At 51.7% G+C, this 16,549-nt stretch overlaps 7 protein-coding genes across 7 annotated transcripts; 5 read left to right on the plus strand and 2 right to left on the minus strand.

The window, feature by feature from the left end:
* Positions 1–96: 96 nt before the first annotated feature.
* BDQ94DRAFT_42983 (cytochrome P450) lies at positions 97–2,158 on the minus strand. The gene is made up of 5 exons (XM_026775753.1): positions 1,790–2,158; positions 1,532–1,719; positions 1,347–1,471; positions 410–1,280; positions 97–341 (listed from the first exon to the last, which is right to left on the minus strand). The coding sequence occupies exons 1-5, from the start codon at positions 2,019–2,021 to the stop codon at positions 210–212; spliced, it is 1,548 nt and encodes a 515-aa protein (XP_026625571.1). The 5' UTR covers positions 2,022–2,158; the 3' UTR covers positions 97–209.
* Positions 2,159–2,557: 399 nt separating this feature from the next.
* Positions 2,558–3,011, plus strand: BDQ94DRAFT_42981 (uncharacterized protein). The gene has a single exon (XM_026775752.1). It carries the CDS (start codon positions 2,649–2,651, stop codon positions 2,931–2,933), a length of 285 nt encoding a protein of 94 aa, XP_026625572.1. The 5' UTR covers positions 2,558–2,648; the 3' UTR covers positions 2,934–3,011.
* A 1,384-nt stretch (positions 3,012–4,395) lies between these two features.
* Positions 4,396–6,793, plus strand: BDQ94DRAFT_145433 (putative integral membrane protein Pth11-like). The gene is made up of 6 exons (XM_026766640.1): positions 4,396–5,147; positions 5,216–5,235; positions 5,286–5,322; positions 5,375–5,442; positions 5,496–5,866; positions 5,925–6,793. Exons 1-6 carry the CDS (start codon positions 5,021–5,023, stop codon positions 6,409–6,411), a joined length of 1,110 nt encoding a protein of 369 aa, XP_026625573.1. The 5' UTR covers positions 4,396–5,020; the 3' UTR covers positions 6,412–6,793.
* Positions 6,794–8,318: 1,525 nt separating this feature from the next.
* BDQ94DRAFT_171301 (hydroxymethylglutaryl-CoA reductase) lies at positions 8,319–9,557 on the plus strand (the record flags this gene model as incomplete). Its single annotated transcript, XM_026771720.1, has 1 exon — positions 8,319–9,557. The coding sequence occupies one exon, from the start codon at positions 8,319–8,321 to the stop codon at positions 9,555–9,557; it is 1,239 nt and encodes a 412-aa protein (XP_026625574.1).
* Positions 9,558–9,835: 278 nt separating this feature from the next.
* On the plus strand, positions 9,836–12,415 carry BDQ94DRAFT_145436 (putative amino acid transporter). Its single transcript, XM_026766641.1, has one exon. It carries the CDS (start codon positions 10,222–10,224, stop codon positions 11,983–11,985), a length of 1,764 nt encoding a protein of 587 aa, XP_026625575.1. The 5' UTR covers positions 9,836–10,221; the 3' UTR covers positions 11,986–12,415.
* A 351-nt stretch (positions 12,416–12,766) lies between these two features.
* BDQ94DRAFT_179445 (glycosyl hydrolases family 28-domain-containing protein) lies at positions 12,767–14,846 on the minus strand. The gene is made up of 5 exons (XM_026773381.1): positions 14,321–14,846; positions 13,959–14,267; positions 13,755–13,900; positions 13,244–13,697; positions 12,767–13,183 (listed from the first exon to the last, which is right to left on the minus strand). The coding sequence occupies exons 1-5, from the start codon at positions 14,618–14,620 to the stop codon at positions 12,902–12,904; spliced, it is 1,491 nt and encodes a 496-aa protein (XP_026625576.1). The 5' UTR covers positions 14,621–14,846; the 3' UTR covers positions 12,767–12,901.
* Positions 14,847–15,671: 825 nt separating this feature from the next.
* BDQ94DRAFT_145439 (uncharacterized protein) lies at positions 15,672–15,943 on the plus strand. Its single transcript, XM_026766642.1, has one exon. The coding sequence runs from the start codon at positions 15,689–15,691 to the stop codon at positions 15,905–15,907; it is 219 nt and encodes a 72-aa protein (XP_026625577.1). The 5' UTR covers positions 15,672–15,688; the 3' UTR covers positions 15,908–15,943.
* Positions 15,944–16,549: the final 606 nt, after the last annotated feature.

The raw sequence follows: 16,549 nt of genomic DNA on the forward strand, positions 1-16,549 counted from the left end.
GCCCATAATACTTGAGGAATTTATTATGCCTCGTCAGGACCAGTCAAGGTAATTACCACTACACCTGGTCAGTCACCAGCCAATGACGGTTAAGGTCATGAAGTAAAGGACGGGTCTATGACTGGGTCGATCATGTCGGGAGAGTGATGAAGAGAAAAACGATTGAGATAGAACAGAGCCAAAAAGGGGATATTATAAGCTGGCTCCAACTACGTCGCCTTCACAGCCCCCCGTTTGTCAACAGTCACCCACATATCGCGCCAGAATCCCACGCCTCCCTTGATCACAAAATGCGCGGAAGGCTTGCCCGCAATCGAATGAAGCTTGAATTTGCGGAAGAGCTGTTACTCGAATAGTCAGATATAAGATGAATACGAAAGAACGTGAAGGTGGAAGGGACGGGGCGAACCTGCAAAGGACCCTTAAACAGCTCCATCATAGCAATATCCTTGCCCAAACACACTCGCGTCCCGTACCCAAAAGTAAACATATACTTATTCATGACCTTTGCGCGCTCCGGATCCAGCCAGCGCTCCGGGTTGAACACATTCGCATCTGCACCAAACACTCCCTCATCGCGCTGAACAATCCACGGGTTAGACGAGATCTCCGTGCCCGCGGGCGCAAACTGGCCATATAAATCGATACCCGGCTCGGAGACGTATCGAGGGAAGATGTTCGGCGCGGCAGGGTTCATGCGCAAAGTCTCGCGGACACACGCGGCATAGTAGGGCAAGTGCTCGACGATCTCCTGGTACTGGGCCATGGGACTGATGAGACCTTTTCGGGCAGCATCATCAATCTCAGCCATCATGCGCTCGTACACCTCCGTGTGGGTCATGAGGTTGTGCACCAGTGCCTGGAAGACAGTTCCGGTGGTGTCGGCGCCAGCCAGAAGGACCAACAGAACCTCTGCGCGAATGTAGTCCATGTCGAGAGGTTTGCCCTCCTCGGTGCGGGCCTCGAGGAAGGTCTGGAGGAGATCGATCCGGCCGATGTCCTTCTTTTCTTCGAGATCGCGCAGGCGCTGGTCGATGAGTCGGTCGCGGAAGCGCATGAGGACTCCAATACCCGAGTCGTCTTGGGGAGTCGCAACTAGGTATTTCTTCATGAAAGTTGTTTTCATCCAGCTGGTGAAGGGATGGAGGCGCGCCAGGAGACCGAATGCTGGGAGTCCGTCGTGGAAGCCTTGTACTAGACCGCCGACGTCTTGTCCTTGCTCGACAAAGCCGAAGGGCGCACCGAAGCCGACCTCGCTGATAATGTCGTATGCCATGTAGCTTGGAGGATGTCAGTATAGTTTGCGGGATGAAGTGGCGAGTCTCTGGGAATGGCACTGCACTCACACTGCCCACCATGAGAAGTCGAAACCAGCGCCCGTGCTGGCGAATCTCTCGTCGATTTTCTGTAGCCAATGCTCAATGTGGGCGTCGAGCAGCGGCTCCATGCGCTTGACGCTGCTAAAGCTGTACTGTGCAGGGTATCAGTCGTGTGGATTCTGGAAAAATTCAAAGGGTCGAGTTGAACGTACTGGGCCTGCGATGTGCTTCCGGAATGCCGCATGCGTCTTGTGGGAGCGCATATTGAACAGAGACTCGGTCTCGCCGAAAGATCCGGTGATGTAGTGTCCCGTTTTGTCGGCATTGCGATGGTAAATGTCGGGGAGCTTTTTGGGGTCGCTGACGAGCAGGAGCGTGGGAGTGATGCGTACTACGGGGCCTGCAAACGATAAGTCAGACTTGATTTCTTTCGTGAACTTCTATCCGGGTAGTGCGACGGTCTAGCATACCATATTTCTTTGTGAGATCGTACACGGTCTGCAATTCAGTCTCGCGCAGATTATGCCATGCAATCCAGAGTCGGGTGACGCCGCCCCAGAATGGACCAGGAAATTTCGACGATGGATGGAAAAAGTGATAATAGACGATTTGGCGCACAAACTGAAGGACCACATAGACAACCACACCCAAGATCACATTGGTCACCGTGACCTTGGAGAGGAGGTCTTCGCCAACGCTCATTGTTGTTGATTGCGGTTGGTGAGCGAACAGATGACAACGAAAAAACACCGAAGAGAGACCCCGAGCTCTTAAAACACCGTCATCTACAGCCGCTGGAGGGGAGCTCTGGACTTAGGCCCGCCCTAGGTCCAGCACCGGCATCCGGCTCCTCTCCTACGTAGATAAATGTGGCCAGACAACGAATCAGTTAGCCTTGTAGCGGTACCACTGAAGAAGCGATGGTGCGCCATCTAACCATCTTCCGGGACTCGATCCGAGGAGAACAGCATTGAGGCTACTGCATTGGGAGGGTGGACAATATGACCGGAGTGTCGATCCAACCAGGCTGGAGCCATTGACAAGCGTCACTCGGAGACATCCCCCAGTGCCGACAGACAATGACTAGTCTAGTCTGACAGAGAACCGACAGCGTACTTAGTGGTGCGGGGACAGAGTGAAGTCTCATGAACAGGGAAAAATGCGCGGCCGAGGGTTTAGCACCTCCAACGGCTCCTAGTGTCTCTGATGGAGTGGGCTTGCCGAGTCGCAATGAGCCATTATTGGCCGTAGTTTAGCTCTCGGGGTAGCAGTTGACACTTGTCAGGCTCAAAGTCTGTCAGAGACTGCTACTGGGATCATCATGTCCCGATGTCACGACCATGGAACCACTTTTATTTTTATGAAAGGGACCATTCCTTCCGTGACCTTCGCGGAGTGCCGTTCTTGCCATATATATATCTCTTTACTATCCATCCATCCACTTATTTATCTACCGCATTATCGAGATATCGCCGGATCCCACAAACAAAGCAAATCCCCTTCTTTGTTCGCTCGACGTGTTCGACAAAGTACTTTGTGCCACCAGGAAATAAATTGTGGTCCACTGGGAGCGGCGATGTGAGAGGCCAGATCCACCCACAGACAACCCCCTAGCAGGCCCTAACGGAGACTAACTTTGACGCCGGTCTGCCGCTGGGCCGCGATCGGCACCCCGTCCATGGCTCAGAAAAAAAAAATAAAATGATTACGGCCTCTGCTAAGTTGCAGAGCGGGCGCCAAAGCAGGCCCAGAATCGTAAAAGCAAGTATGGCAGGCAAAAGTTCCAGGACTTCCAGGAGAGAAATTGCTGGCTTATTGGCGGCTTGCCCATGGGGCTTGCTAATGGTGTAATCCGTTATCCTCTCAGTCGGTTTTAGCCACAGACACTATTGACTACTTCTGCAAGTGTCGGAAGTTATTCGAGACTGAAGTTTAGGAATACCTTCAGCTGGGAATGTCTCATTGCGCTTGTTGACATATCAGTGTTGATCCTAACATCGCTATGGGGGGCGGACTTGTACACAGCCTGTAGGGGCGGCTTTGACGACTTGGAACGGAAGGAGCAGTATGGTCCTCATACCAACTTGGCACCCATCCCTCCAGTTCACATGGATTTCAACGCAAATTTTCACCGTTGAATCGACAGAAATCGGTGGCTGCGACCACTGGATCGGGAGCACGGCCGATAGCCCGAGGTCCGTCCCCGAAACCATCCACTAAATTATTCCCCTTTCATTCCATTCGCTTTTCGAACACCAGCATGAGTCAATGAACCAGCATGAGAAGGAACTGCATTCACAAACCCCACGCTTGGTTAACTGGTGCATAAGCAGGCTGCCTCGAAGAGCCAAAAACGCATTAAGGGGTGGTTTCCATCTTTTGGATCTATTGACTGAACTACGGTGAATATTCGGTAGTACATGCTCCGCGTGTCAGGGCGACCAATAAAGAATTGCCCTACCCATCCCAGAACGTCTACCAAGCCACCAGGATTCGATCCTGCGCCCATCGTATTCGCAGGCATTTCGAAGACCAAAGGTCGACCAGTGTAGACCACCTTTTTGACCAGAGGACTCGCTGTCCAGAATTGTCTGGACGGGGCCATCCCCAGTGGAGTGGGTCAGTACTTGCGCTCAGGGCGACTACTAGTCGAGGCCCTAACCCGGTTGGAGGAAAGCCGGCAGCGATTCTCCTGCCTTTCAGACACCGGTCGTTTACGGTGCGAATAGTACTGGAACTTCCTTCCATTTTGCCCAGTCCTCCCGTGTCTTGCAGACAGCCATTAGCCTGCCATAGCGGTGCGTGTGGTAGCCTGACTTGGCGGGCTGCCATCGTGCATCTGGGTATGATGTTGTCGCAACCACTATCTAGATACGTGAGCACCGAATATCATAATACAAACGTGGTGGCAACCTAGGCAGCAAAGATACAGATCATACTCAGAAAACCTGTTCTACTTCCTACGAGCATCGGAATCACCCCCGGAGATATGACCCATCTTCAATGACGATCGTGTCCCGGCTGCTATTCTTGTCGCCGAAGGCCACTCATTTGACAACGACTAACACCCTTTAGTGCAGTGTACTGCTTCTCAGTGGCACCCGCCGATTAGCCGTGGAGCGATAGGTTCAACGACACATTTTCTGTATCAGATTCGACAAGCGGAGTCGGCCAGTGCATCCGGACGCGATACCCACCACTTCAAGACCCCAAGATGTGGGCTACGAACCGTCACTGGAGTCCCCGATTCTTGGTCGCTACTCGCGCGATAGCTTGCTTTTTCCATCCGTTCTTCCAGAGTCGCTAGTCAACTCTTGGTACCGTCTGAAAATTTCCCTCACGGTTTCCCCTTTTTGGAAACGCCACTGTCCATCAGACTCCAGTTTCTCCAACATGCGAGCTTGACCCGGACCGCCTGGGATCGTCCAAGAATGAGTCCCGGAGCCCTGCCAGGGGCATTTGATGCAGCGATGATCGCGATGGCGCACATGCGCCAGATTGCCTCCCGTTTAAATCGCAACTCAATCTTTGACCCCTCGGAGGTTCCCCTTCTAGAAATGACTGTCCTCTCTATGTAGGGTGTGTGCGGTGCATGAGGACTGCATCTGATGTGTTGCACTCGATAAATAGGCCTTGGACTTTCCCGATTTACTACCCAGCATTGTGCGTCTTGCCCTCATCTGTCCGCCTGGACTGTCAATATGGCAACTACACAGGGCCCAGTGATTGCTGGCGTTGCGATCAGTTTTGCGGTCCTGAGTTTTGTGACCATTTGCCTCCGGCTGTTTGCTCGAATCTATGTCTTGAAGCGAATGGGCTTGGATGACTGTAAGTCAATAATGTCCTGCCCCCCTTGGCTGCTGTCCGACCTGTGACTTACCTACTATTTCTCCTAGACTTGATTATTGGCGCCTGCGTAAGGGAATCGTTTCCGGATTGATGCAATTGAGCTGACCTCTCACCCAGCTTCTATCATGGGCGTTCACAGCAGTTACCATTGTTGGTAAGACGATTCCTCCTGTCAGCGTCTGAAGGCAGAGACTGACCCTATACAGCTGTCAAGCATGGCATGGGCCAGCACATGGCGGATGTGGATCAGAGTGGTCTAATAACATACTCTTTTGTACGTCACTTCAACCTCTTGAGCAGGATAACGTTGCTGATGATCATGATCAGGCCGTTTGGCTGAGTTCAATGTTCTACTTGGCCGCCCTGGGCTTCGTCAAAACCTCCGTCTGCTGGTTCTACACCCGACTTGGCGACAAGCAACTCACGCGCATGTCTCTCGTCATGTTGTGTGTGGTGGGTTGTCAGGCCACTTCCTTCGTCCTGACAGCTGCGTTTCAATGCAATCCCATCCCCCGCGCCTGGAATACTAGCATCCCCGGCCACTGCGTGACGATCAACGTCTTCTACCTCGCCAACGCGGCGCTGAACATTACTACCGATCTGATTACCTACTCACTTCCGATCCGTGTCATCCTAAAACTACACATGCCAAGGAAACAGAAGTTGGCCCTTGGTGGTATCCTCTGTCTTGGTCTATTGTAAGTAGTACAATACCTGCTGTCATTCACCGATGTCTTGTCTAACGGTTACCTCCAGCGCCTGCATATCCTCCATCATCCGAATCACCTATATCCCCGCGATGCTCACCTCCAGCGACTCCACCTACGCCATCAGCGGCGCCATGTACTGGTCCGCCATCGAGATCAACGTAGGCATCTTGGCCTCCTCCATCCCCTCCTTCAAAGCCATCGCCTCTCGCTTCCTCCCCCGCTTGATCGGCGAGTACAGCTCGAACCGCGGCTATGGCGGATGGTCGAGCAGCAACATGAGAAAAGAGGAATCGGGCTTCTCCAAGGGTCGCGAGCATCCATTCGATATGAGTATCCTGCAGACCCAAGATGGGGATGCCATGACGGGCACGCAGATCGGGAGAAACAACAGCCAGGAACGGATTATCGTCCCGGATGGGAAAATATACGCTCATACGGAGATCGAGACGAATGTCGAAGTCAGTAATGAGTATTATACGCGGGGGATGCAGTCTTTTGATATTCCTCGGTCTGTTGGGACGCATAGTTCTTGATCTTGTCTTGGTCCACTATACCCTTCCCTACGTTCTTCCATTATTTCATCCTCCGTTGATACTATTTTCTTGTGTATATTCATATACCCTTCTTTTTTTCCCTTCGCTCACTTTCATTCCTTTTCTCAGAAGGAAACTTCTATACTTCTACATTACCCTTGTATACTTCCACTATTTCCTTAACGGCCCTTCTCCAAATATCATACAGGAATACCACTAGCACGACCCTGGCAACAACCCTTAACGAAATCACCACCAAATTTAAGATAGATAAAGCAAGTAAACCAGTAACCCAAAAAAAACCCCCGTGATCGCCAGAGCGAGGATAATTCTACTGGTAGACACTAAGAAACCTAAACCTAAACCCCCGCCCGCCTTTATAGTCTATCTATCATATGCCCGTCACAGACAGTAGCAAACAAAGAACGAACCACAACAAAATTGGATGATAGTCTGTGACACATGATCTACTTGGCAGGGATGGCGATTTGTCATTCAAACACAGAATAACCGTAGTTGTTTGTTAGTACTCCGTAGAAAAATCAAGTGGATCCATAGTGGGCAGCAGGAAGGTGATAGTACGTATCATCTACTAAGATGGACCTATGGAATTACAAAGACACGTGCGTTGATCAGAGTTCATAGAGTAAAAAGTACAGCAAGTGAGCATCCATATTTTGGCCTTGCCCGGTTTACTCATTAGCCAGCAGAGCTGCGCAATACCTTTGCATGCAGTGAGACAGTTTGTTTGGAATCTCTGCGATTCCGGAATAAGGGGCTGTGCGGGCTGCAATTGTCAGATTGGGAGATCTGGTCTACTGCACATTTTACATAGTAGATAGGTTTGGCGGGGCACCGCCGGGCAACACTATTACCATCAATGAATTCATGTTTACTTTTATGCTGTTAGAAACTGAGTATGCTTTTACGGAGTACTCCGTTAGTGTGCAGCATCGCTGCAGTGTGTTGCTGCGCATCAGCAATAAGTCTATTTCTCTTGTTCTTACTCTCGGGCGCTTTTCGGAAATACGAACACTTCGCCACCAGTTCGTCCAGGATTGCTTTTCTTTTCTTTCCTTTTTATTTGTTTCTTTTTTCTTTTTTTCGGAAGGCAATATGCACGGTACTTTCTAAAGCTGAGAAATGTGGAACGTGAGCGATCTCGGACCTGATTGCTTATTCTTTAGAAAATAATTTTTTCTTTTCTTAGGGCTCGGAGGAACTGAAACTGTGATGGTGCTTTCTTTTCTTCTTCTCTTAAGTACAGTGAGTCGACAATCTAATTCTTGCCTACTTTTTGAGGTCAGTTCCGCTTGATTACGGGACCGCCGGGCAACTTACAGGACCCGCAATATGGGGACGCAGTAGTGGTTGCCTGCAACTTCGATGCTCTGTGCGCTGGGCTCTGCTTGACCGGGCTGGGGTGACTGACTAAATACTAGAGTTATTTCTTTTGGTTGCTGGCTGGCTGGACGGGTTGATTTATTTTGGGTTTCTGTCTTGATTTCTGATGTGTGAAATGGATGTTAGAGTGAGATTATTATGCCACTCAAGCTATTTCCATTGACTTGGTATCTGTATGGTTAGGCGGAGTGCTCTGCCCCCATTAAGCTTATTTCCATGTTTGTTATGGGATTTGATAGATAGTTGCATTGAATCTGGTGACATAGGTGTAGTTTGAATTGTTGATGGTGATATCTATGGGCGCAGACCGTATAGCTCTGAATCACTGGTGATGTAAGTTCACTTTGAGGAATCTCTGGAAACAAGAATGAACGAAGACTAATCAGCTGTACCCCTGGAAGCAATGTACCTATGCCTTGGAATCAGATCATAAGAACCGGGTTATTCAAGATTTCCGCAAAAAGTTAACATTGATAGAGGCAATATGGTTAGATCTATACATAATGACCGTTTCGCGCGTGATTTTGTCGGTCGACATCCGTCTCTACACCGAATATACTTCAGTCTTGATGATACAGCTCTCGAACCATGGCCCCTCCTTCAGAAAAGACCAAGGCTCAATTCAGATCACCGGGATCGAACATATAACTCGGCATAATCAGGACCCTTACAAGGTAAAAATCGAAAACTTCATCGGCTATACGCACGTTCCGGTCGGATTAGCTGGGCCGCTACATATCCGGACGCCCACAGGGCCCGACAAGGAGATCTGGGCGCCCATGGCCACCACTGAGGCGGCGGTAGTCGCCAGCTGCTGTCGTGGATGCAAAGCTGCCAATGCCTCTGGTGGGATTGAGGTCCACATGGGAGCGGAAGGCATGACGCGCTGCCCGGTCTTTCAGTTTCAGAATCCCAGATATGCTTTACGATTTTCACGCGTACTGCCTACCCTCCAGGCATCGTTCAAAGAGGTGGCAGAAAGCACCAGCAAGCATGCTCGCCTACAGAGCCTAACGCCGCACACGATCGGGCGCTCTGTCCATCTCCTTCTCAACTACACCTGCGGTGATGCGTCGGGCCAGAACATGGTGACCATAGCTACAGACCGGATCTGTGCCTGGGTATCAAAGAACCTAGAAAAGGAATATAAGATTGTGGATACGTTTGTAGAAGGCATGCTATCCTCGGACAAGAAGCCATCGTGGAGGAATGTGACCGTCGTTCGGGGTGTCGAGACCGTGGCCTGGACAGCTCTATCTGAATCGGCATGTCAGCGAATTCTGGGCTGCTCATCCGCAAAACTGTATGACTTCATACAGATCACCCAAGAGGCGGCGATTCGGAATGGCGAACATGGCAGTAATATGGACTCTGCCAATATATTGGCAGCAATTTTCATTGCTACGGGCCAGGATGCGGCGTGTGTCGCTGATGCTTCGTGGGCACACCTGACGCCAGAATACGATCAAGTGTCCAAGACACTAACGTTGAGCCTTTATTTCCCCTCTATGCCTGTAGGGGTAATTGGCGGGGGCACGTCATACGCGACACAACAGGAAGGCTTGCGCATCATGCAGTGCAGTGAGCCCGGCGGTAAGCGACGACTGGCCGGGTACATTGCTGCGTTTGCTCTGGCGCTGGAGATCAGTACGGCTTCTGCGGTGGTGACGAAGACTTTTGCTCGCAGCCATGAGCAGTTAGCACGTTGGGAGGCTAGTGAGAGGCCAAGATCTAAGATCTGAGACACGTCACTTAGCCAAAGACGATGAAGAGATGATGGAGGTACAGCAGTGTCAGTCCAGTATAGATGGGGCCGGAGCAGACAGTAGACATAAAGTAGACAGAAGGTACTACCCAGATGAGTCAATGTTACTCCAGGTGCGCCTGTATCTGTACAACGTCATTATTGAGAGACCGAGATTGATGATTTGCAGCAGAGAGAGATGTATTCCATGCAACTGTGGAGTAGTACATGGCGTAGTATAACTTCACTTGGTCGTCTTTGACCGTCTTTGTTTTCCACCCTGTTAATCATGTGATGGCCGTTGTGTCGCCCGGGTGCTGACTCAGACACCAGCCAATCAGACAGCGCAGAAAGAGCACGGAGCGAAGAGTGACGATCGACGGACCCAGTAAAAAGAAGGGAATCGACATCACTGACTGACTGCATCCGCTGGTCCTCCCAAAGTACTTACGTCTCCCTCTCAAAGCATCGGCTTCCTCTTTTGTATCCTCCTCTCCTCCTCGCCCCCCTCCTCCTGGTTCTCCCTTCAAATTTCCTTTGTTCCATCTGGCAATACCTCGACGGTCTACACGGCCGGACAATGCTTCTAACATTCTCCAGTCCCTGTTCCAACTGACCCCATCCTCTCCCAACCAGAAATTCGCCTCCGCCCCCCGTTTCCAATGGCAGATCTCTCCACATCCCCCGGTCGGGATCCCGACTCCGACTCGAGAGAAGCAAACAACGTCCTGTCCCAGCATCTACATCCTCAGTTCACTGCCTCCCTTCAGGATGAGCTAACTGCACCCCCGGCCGAGCCCCCAGCTGAGCAAAGTAGCGGTGATGCTCCCTCCGAACCCCAGTCCTCACTGAGACTGCAAGGCGGCGATATCCATCGAGACTTGTACCGTATCGACGCCAAATCAAAGATAGCTCGCCTGGACAAACGGGCAGCGACTTTCTCTTTCCTTCCGAGACGCACAGATGATGTAGTCGAAGAAGGCGTGGCCGCCATGGAGCCGGGGAGCTTCCGCCGTCACTTCGTTCAGAACAAGTACGGTCGGCTCGACCAGCCGGGCGTGACCTCGTCCTTTCTCGATTTCCTTGATATTTATGGCAACTTTGCGGGTGAGGATTTGGCGGACACAGAGGAGGAATCCGCCATCGTCGAAGAAGAAGAGGAAGAAGAGGAAGAGACGAGACCGTCCGAACGCACTGCTCTCTTGCGGCGACGGCGGAGCTCACGAGCCAGCCGCCCAGGCGATGCTTCCAACGTCAAGACCTTCTTTACCCTCCTGAAGGCATTTGTGGGGACGGGCATTATTTTCTTACCCAAGGCCTTCCGCAACGGCGGGATCCTGTTCTCCTCCATCACCCTTGTAACAGTGTCGTTGATCAGTACCTTGTGTTTCCACCTGTTGCTGGAATGTCGGAGACACTATGGCGGTGGCTATGGCGAAATTGGCGAGCGGATCGGTGGTCCTCGACTTCGGACGTTGATTCTCGCATCCATTGTAATCTCTCAACTGGGCTTCGTGTGTGCTTGCATCATCTTCACCGCAGAGAACGTCCACGCCGTCCTGGAAGCTGTGACAACAGACCTGGGCACGGCCTTGTCGACCGGTAAATTGATCGCCGTACAACTGCTGGTGCTCATCCCACTGTCATTGATCCGAAACATCTCCAAGCTGGGACCCATCGCGTTGCTGGCGGATGTCTTCATCCTCGTAGGCTTGGCGTACATCTACTTCTATGACATTGCCAGTCTCGCGTCCCGTGGTCTGGCCTCGTCGGTCGAACTTTTCAATCGCCAGTCATTCACACTGACCATCGGCTCGTGTATATTTACCTTTGAGGGCATCGGGTTGATCCTGCCCATCCAGTCGTCCATGAAGCGGCCAGAACATTTCGACAAACTTCTCTATACTGTCATGATCATCATCACCGTATTGTTCACGGCGGTTGGCGCGCTCTCGTATGCCACCTTCGGCGCCGAGACCAAAACGGAGATCATCAGCAACCTGCCCCGCACGGACCGCTTTGTCAATGTGCTCCAGTTCGTCTATTCGCTCGCCATCCTGGTCAGTTCGCCGATCCAGCTGTTCCCCGCTGTCCGTATCCTTGAGGGCAGGCTCTTCGGCCAGAACTCAGGCAAGCGCGACCCCATGATCAAGTGGAAGAAGAATGTGTTCCGGACCGGTGCCGTGATGACCTGCGGCCTGATCGGAGCTGTGGGGGCCGGGGATCTCGATAAATTCGTGTCGTTGATCGGGTCTTTTGCATGTGTGCCCCTGGTGTATATCTACCCGGCGTATCTGCACTGGAAGGGCGTAGCCGAGTCCCCGTGGGTCAAACGGGGCGATATCGCGATGATGGTACTGGGTGTGGTGTTCATGGTGTACACGACAAGCGCCACAGTCTCCGTTTGGCTAGAAGGATCCGCCTAAAGCGCCCAAACTACATGAGCATGCGTAGGGATACGGCGTCTTGGTTTCGCATCTCGCATTTGTTGGAGAAAGAAAAGATGGGCCCGGTGTCCTGGCTCAGGTTTGTCAGTCATTCAGCACACGATCACTATACTCCGGCCTGTTGACTGCCACTAACCAGCATAACACAGCCAGATTTTTATTCTTGTTTTGCTCTCAGCCGGCCACCATGGAGCTAACGGTTTGATTCATACAGCGGTAGTGAAGTTCAGCATTTCGCATGTGCAGCAGATCCAAAATCGTAAACCCCATTCTGGAGTTATGGGGAAATGTTTCCAGTTGTACGCTGTTTTTGCTATTGACACAAGAGGGAGGATCTGTCTCTCCTGTCGTGACGAGGAAATGAGTGAAATGAAATGAAATTGATATGAATTGAAAAAGAAATATCTACCATATGACGGTTACCCCACTTGTTCTGTTTTCCGTAGCGCCAGCTAGCTACCTGGTACTAGTTGCATCTGACACCCTTCGTACACCGCGACTATCGGTCTATTTTGGGTCGGGGTTCGGTAGCTCGGGTTAACCTTCGGATATTGTGAAACGCACCAGTTGTGACTCGAGTAGCATGATGCTGGGTGTGCACTGCGGCCTCGGGGGGACTTATTGTATCTGATTGTCGTAGACTTGGCCATGTCTGACACATCTACAAAGAATGTACTTCCCCTTATACACCTACAAATTATTGTTTATGTAATAGTATATACAATGGATAATGAACCCTCCATTTAAATGAAACCAACTAGGTGGTTTTACTATCCTAATCCGCTGGTCCACAGCATCCCAGGAAAGCAAGAAATCAAAATAGAGAGAGATAGATACTATACAATTCAGTATTTCCAACCCCTTCACCTACTGCGCAACCCACACAACCCAGGATTTAAGGGCATCCCGAAGAGGGGTAGTTGCAGCTATCATCGCTACCACCGGTGATGTCGACATCAGTGAAGACAAAGTTAGAGCAGCTGCCATCACCACAGAGGATGTAGTAATCCTTGCCGTCGCTCATGGTACCCTTGACATTGACGAAAGAGATGTTCTCGATCTTGACGCCGTTGGTCGGATCACCGGTAGCACCACCGTTCTCGTAGTCCTGCTGGATGTCGATGCCGTAGTCGCTGATGCCGGACAGAGTGATGTTTTCGTACTTGACGTTGTAAACCTGTATTTGCTCGGTGGTTAGAATAATAAGATGCTGATGGTTAAGATAGGACGGACTAACCTCGCCAGTGGTATCAGCATTGGACTTGATGCGGCAGCCGTTCTCGCTGTTAATGACCTGGGAGTTGGAGAAGGTGACGCCGTCGACGGTGTTGTTGCTCTTGCCGCCGATGGAGCCGATGGAGAGACCGTGGCCACCGTAGCAGTAGAGGTTGTCGACGACGATCGAGCTACCGCTGGTAACGGCAACACAGTCGTCCTGGTTGTGCACCCAGGTGTTGGAGAGGGTCAGGAAGTCGCTCTGCTTGATGTCGAAGCCGTCGGTGTTGTGGGCGGCCGGGTCGCCGTCACTCTTGCTGTTGGCGGCGTCACCGGCGGTGTTGTTGAGGATCAGGCCGGAGATGGTCAGGTACTCGGTGTCCTCGATCTCGAAGCAGTGGACGGGCCAGTTCAGGATGTTGAGGTTCTCGATCTTGGAGTTGTACATGTCCTTGACGACAATGAAGTGGTCGGGCCTGGTAGAAGCTATGAGTAGGGTTCTTCATGAAAGAGCTGTGGTGGTAGGCTCGTACTTGTCCTGTCCGCCGTTGGATCCCTCGCCGTCCCAGTAGGCTTCACCGTTACCGTTGATGACATGTCCCTCCTCACCGGTGATGGTCACGTCGGTACCGGAGATGACAATGGGGTCGAAGTCGCTGTCGTAGGTGTCACCGAAGGTCTGTCGGAGTCTCCGTTAGTATAGCGGTTGGCCCTAATATAGGAAGGATATGACTTACGGTTTCACCAGCAAAGATGACAGCCGCACCGGTCTGCAGACCCGTGAGATCGATGGTGCTCGATGCAGGGGCGTTGATGTTGGACAGGAGGATGTTGGAGCAGGATGCGACGGCAGAGGAGATCGAAGCGTACTCAGTCACTGTGCAGGTAGTGCCTCCGTTGCCTGCCACGGAGCTCTGCGCCGGGAGGACAGCCTGGGAGGTCACAGCCGCCGCTGCCGAGGTGGACAGGGGCACACGAACGGCAGTGGTGTGGAAAGTGGTCGGGATCGCCGAGGTGCGAGTGGCTGCAACAGCAGGTGCCTTGCCCTAGACTGAATCAGTAATCAAAGCGTGATGATGCATCTGGTTGGTAAACTCACTACCTTGCTGCTGCTGGAGACTGCCGGGGCAGCCGGGGTGGAAGCAGGAGCAGATCCATCGGCGGTGCCCAGGCAGCTGCAGGCACTGGAGAGGTGCTTGGTCTTGTAGTCACAGTTGGAGAGGAAGACATCCGGCACGCCAGTCGTGGCAGTCACGGTGCTCGCCGTGAAGGTGGCGCAGAAGCTAGCGGCGGCCGCAGAGGAGACGGAAAAGGCAGAGGCACAGGAGTGAGTCTCAGCGCTGTCGCACCCCAGGGCGAGAGGAAGGAAAGAGGCAAGGAGCGCGCTGCGCTTCATCATGATGAAAAGAATGAAAGACTAAAGAGTGTGAAGTTACTAGGGAAACGAAGTGAAAAGGAAGGACAATGAGGGCGTTGAATTCCAGATTTCAACCATGGACAGCCGTCGACAACCCAGCATTCTTATATGAAAGATTGATAGCATCGGATCAGTAGAGCCGAGAACCACAGTACCGTTGGTCTAGCCGGAAGTCAAGATTCAATAAGCTAAGCTCAGCCACCTCCTCCGGAGCTTAGCATGGATGCATCGTGAACCGACCCATCTTCTGCTTGAGTGGAGACGACTTTGGTTAGAACGTTCGGTCGGCCCCGCATAGCGTCCAGCAGGGGGTCCTGACTTGCTGGTTGATTGGCACCGTCGGCAGTCAGCGTTCCAGAGCCGAGCTCGAGACGGGGAGTCGCTAACTCGCTATACTATTGTTTTGATGAAGGGTTTTCCGTTGCCCCTGGAGCGTGTTTCACGATTGCCGCCATCACTTATCTGAGACCCGGACACGTCATGGCGCGAGTCATGACCATCCAGACACCATGAGGACCGATCCGAATTAACCATCCACCACCGTGAATAAAGCCCGATGCCTGCATAATTGACGACGTCGGCTAATTCGGGGCTCTCGGTCATTTGACACTGACTGCAGGTTTAATCTTGTCTTCCAACGCTGATTCGATGAACTACGCGACTCCCCTGAACTAGAGAATCCGTGCCTGGCTGGTCTGTCGTACATCCTCAATGCGAGACCCTTGGATGGCCGGGATTTATCACAGCTCACTTCATCAGCATCTGGGGTGGGTCTTCGGCGTTAACATGATGTTCAAATTAAGCACCCCAGACCCAGTTAGGGAAGGGTCACCGAGTAATCCAGGAACCATCCCCAGCACCACCGTTGACCTCCCCCTGTGGATTAGTAGTGGCACAGTATATTCAAGATGAATCTGGACCATCATCTGGATCATGAGGTTTTCAGGATCTGTGCGCGGACCCCTTTTTATCCGCCCATTTCCAGGGGTCAACAGCCAGAAATCCTCCGGGATCCCATTGACCATTCGATATTCTACAACGCCTTGTGAAATGAGTCAGCAACGTATAGGTGATCATTGTTCTCCTGTGTGCTTACATGCAGTTAACATCTGCAATACCTCCAGGCCTTTCATCCGCGGTCCCCAATATAATATTCTGTTAGTCCCGGCACGCAGGAGGGTCCAAGGGAAGGTAGTGGGCCAGACGACAAAACAAGGTCAGCAGCGGAAAATCGTAGCCGCTCTGTATCAGAAAGATGGGATCGACTGAAAATCCATTGTAGAAGCCGTGATTAATGGGGCAGTAGTCTAGTATCAGGAAGCATGAGGCGAGTCATGGTTCCAAGTCAACCTCTGATTGCTTTCCCGCCCCGCTGCACGTGTCATATGACTACCACCATCGAATCTCCTCCCGTTTCTCGTCTCTTTTTCCCATTACGTCCTGTAGCAGTTGCCTGCGATGCTTTGCAGTTGTTGATTGTGTTTACACCTGAGACTGCCGCTGTTGCTAGATCCAGATACTGAGGATGATGATCCAAATCTCTAGAGCCTCAAGAAAATGATGCGTCTAGGAGCTGTGACTCTAAAGGCTATCGATGACTGACCACTATTACTAACCTTCGCCTTTCAGGAGGAATCGAAAAAGCGAAGCACCGCAACGCTGATACGCCACATTCAACCGTCATCATATGCTCCAATCATGCTTCTTGAAGACGATGATGCTTTGATGACAGAGCTACCTGCGACTCCCATAACCAACGCCTCCCAGGCCATGCGGTAACGTTTGGAACTGACAAGTCTCAAGGTAAATTTGCGACAACTCTGTATGGATATGAAAAGGCCGCAGCTCTCCTATATTTAAGGCCCACGGCCCGCCGTTTCCGAGAAAGCGCATTTCAACGTGCCAAATATT

Source organism: Aspergillus welwitschiae (genome assembly GCF_003344945.1).
Source record: "Aspergillus welwitschiae strain CBS 139.54b unplaced genomic scaffold BDQ94scaffold_19, whole genome shotgun sequence".
Taxonomy (NCBI): Eukaryota; Fungi; Ascomycota; class Eurotiomycetes; order Eurotiales; family Aspergillaceae; genus Aspergillus; species Aspergillus welwitschiae.

Excerpts from the sequence above, each read along its gene's own strand:
- BDQ94DRAFT_42981 (XM_026775752.1), top strand. The coding sequence starts at position 2,649 with ATGTCACGACCATGGAACCACTTTTATTTTTATGAAAGGGACCATTCC.
- BDQ94DRAFT_145439 (XM_026766642.1), top strand. The coding sequence starts at position 15,689 with ATGAGTCAGCAACGTATAGGTGATCATTGTTCTCCTGTGTGCTTACAT.
- BDQ94DRAFT_145436 (XM_026766641.1), top strand. The coding sequence starts at position 10,222 with ATGGCAGATCTCTCCACATCCCCCGGTCGGGATCCCGACTCCGACTCG.
- BDQ94DRAFT_145433 (XM_026766640.1), top strand. The coding sequence starts at position 5,021 with ATGGCAACTACACAGGGCCCAGTGATTGCTGGCGTTGCGATCAGTTTT. Across the intron at positions 5,148-5,215 it reads GCGAATGGGCTTGGATGACT|ACTTGATTATTGGCGCCTGC; the intron begins GTAAGTCAATAA and ends TATTTCTCCTAG. Across the intron at positions 5,443-5,495 it reads GTCTAATAACATACTCTTTT|GCCGTTTGGCTGAGTTCAAT; the intron begins GTACGTCACTTC and ends GATCATGATCAG.
- BDQ94DRAFT_42983 (XM_026775753.1), bottom strand. The coding sequence starts at position 2,021 with ATGAGCGTTGGCGAAGACCTCCTCTCCAAGGTCACGGTGACCAATGTG. Across the intron at positions 1,720-1,789 it reads CGATCTCACAAAGAAATATG|GCCCCGTAGTACGCATCACT; the intron begins GTATGCTAGACC and ends TATCGTTTGCAG. Across the intron at positions 1,281-1,346 it reads GACTTCTCATGGTGGGCAGT|CTACATGGCATACGACATTA; the intron begins GTGAGTGCAGTG and ends ACATCCTCCAAG.
- BDQ94DRAFT_179445 (XM_026773381.1), bottom strand. The coding sequence starts at position 14,620 with ATGATGAAGCGCAGCGCGCTCCTTGCCTCTTTCCTTCCTCTCGCCCTG. Across the intron at positions 13,901-13,958 it reads TCATCTTTGCTGGTGAAACC|ACCTTCGGTGACACCTACGA; the intron begins GTAAGTCATATC and ends AGACTCCGACAG. Across the intron at positions 13,698-13,754 it reads TCCAACGGCGGACAGGACAA|GCCCGACCACTTCATTGTCG; the intron begins GTACGAGCCTAC and ends AGCTTCTACCAG.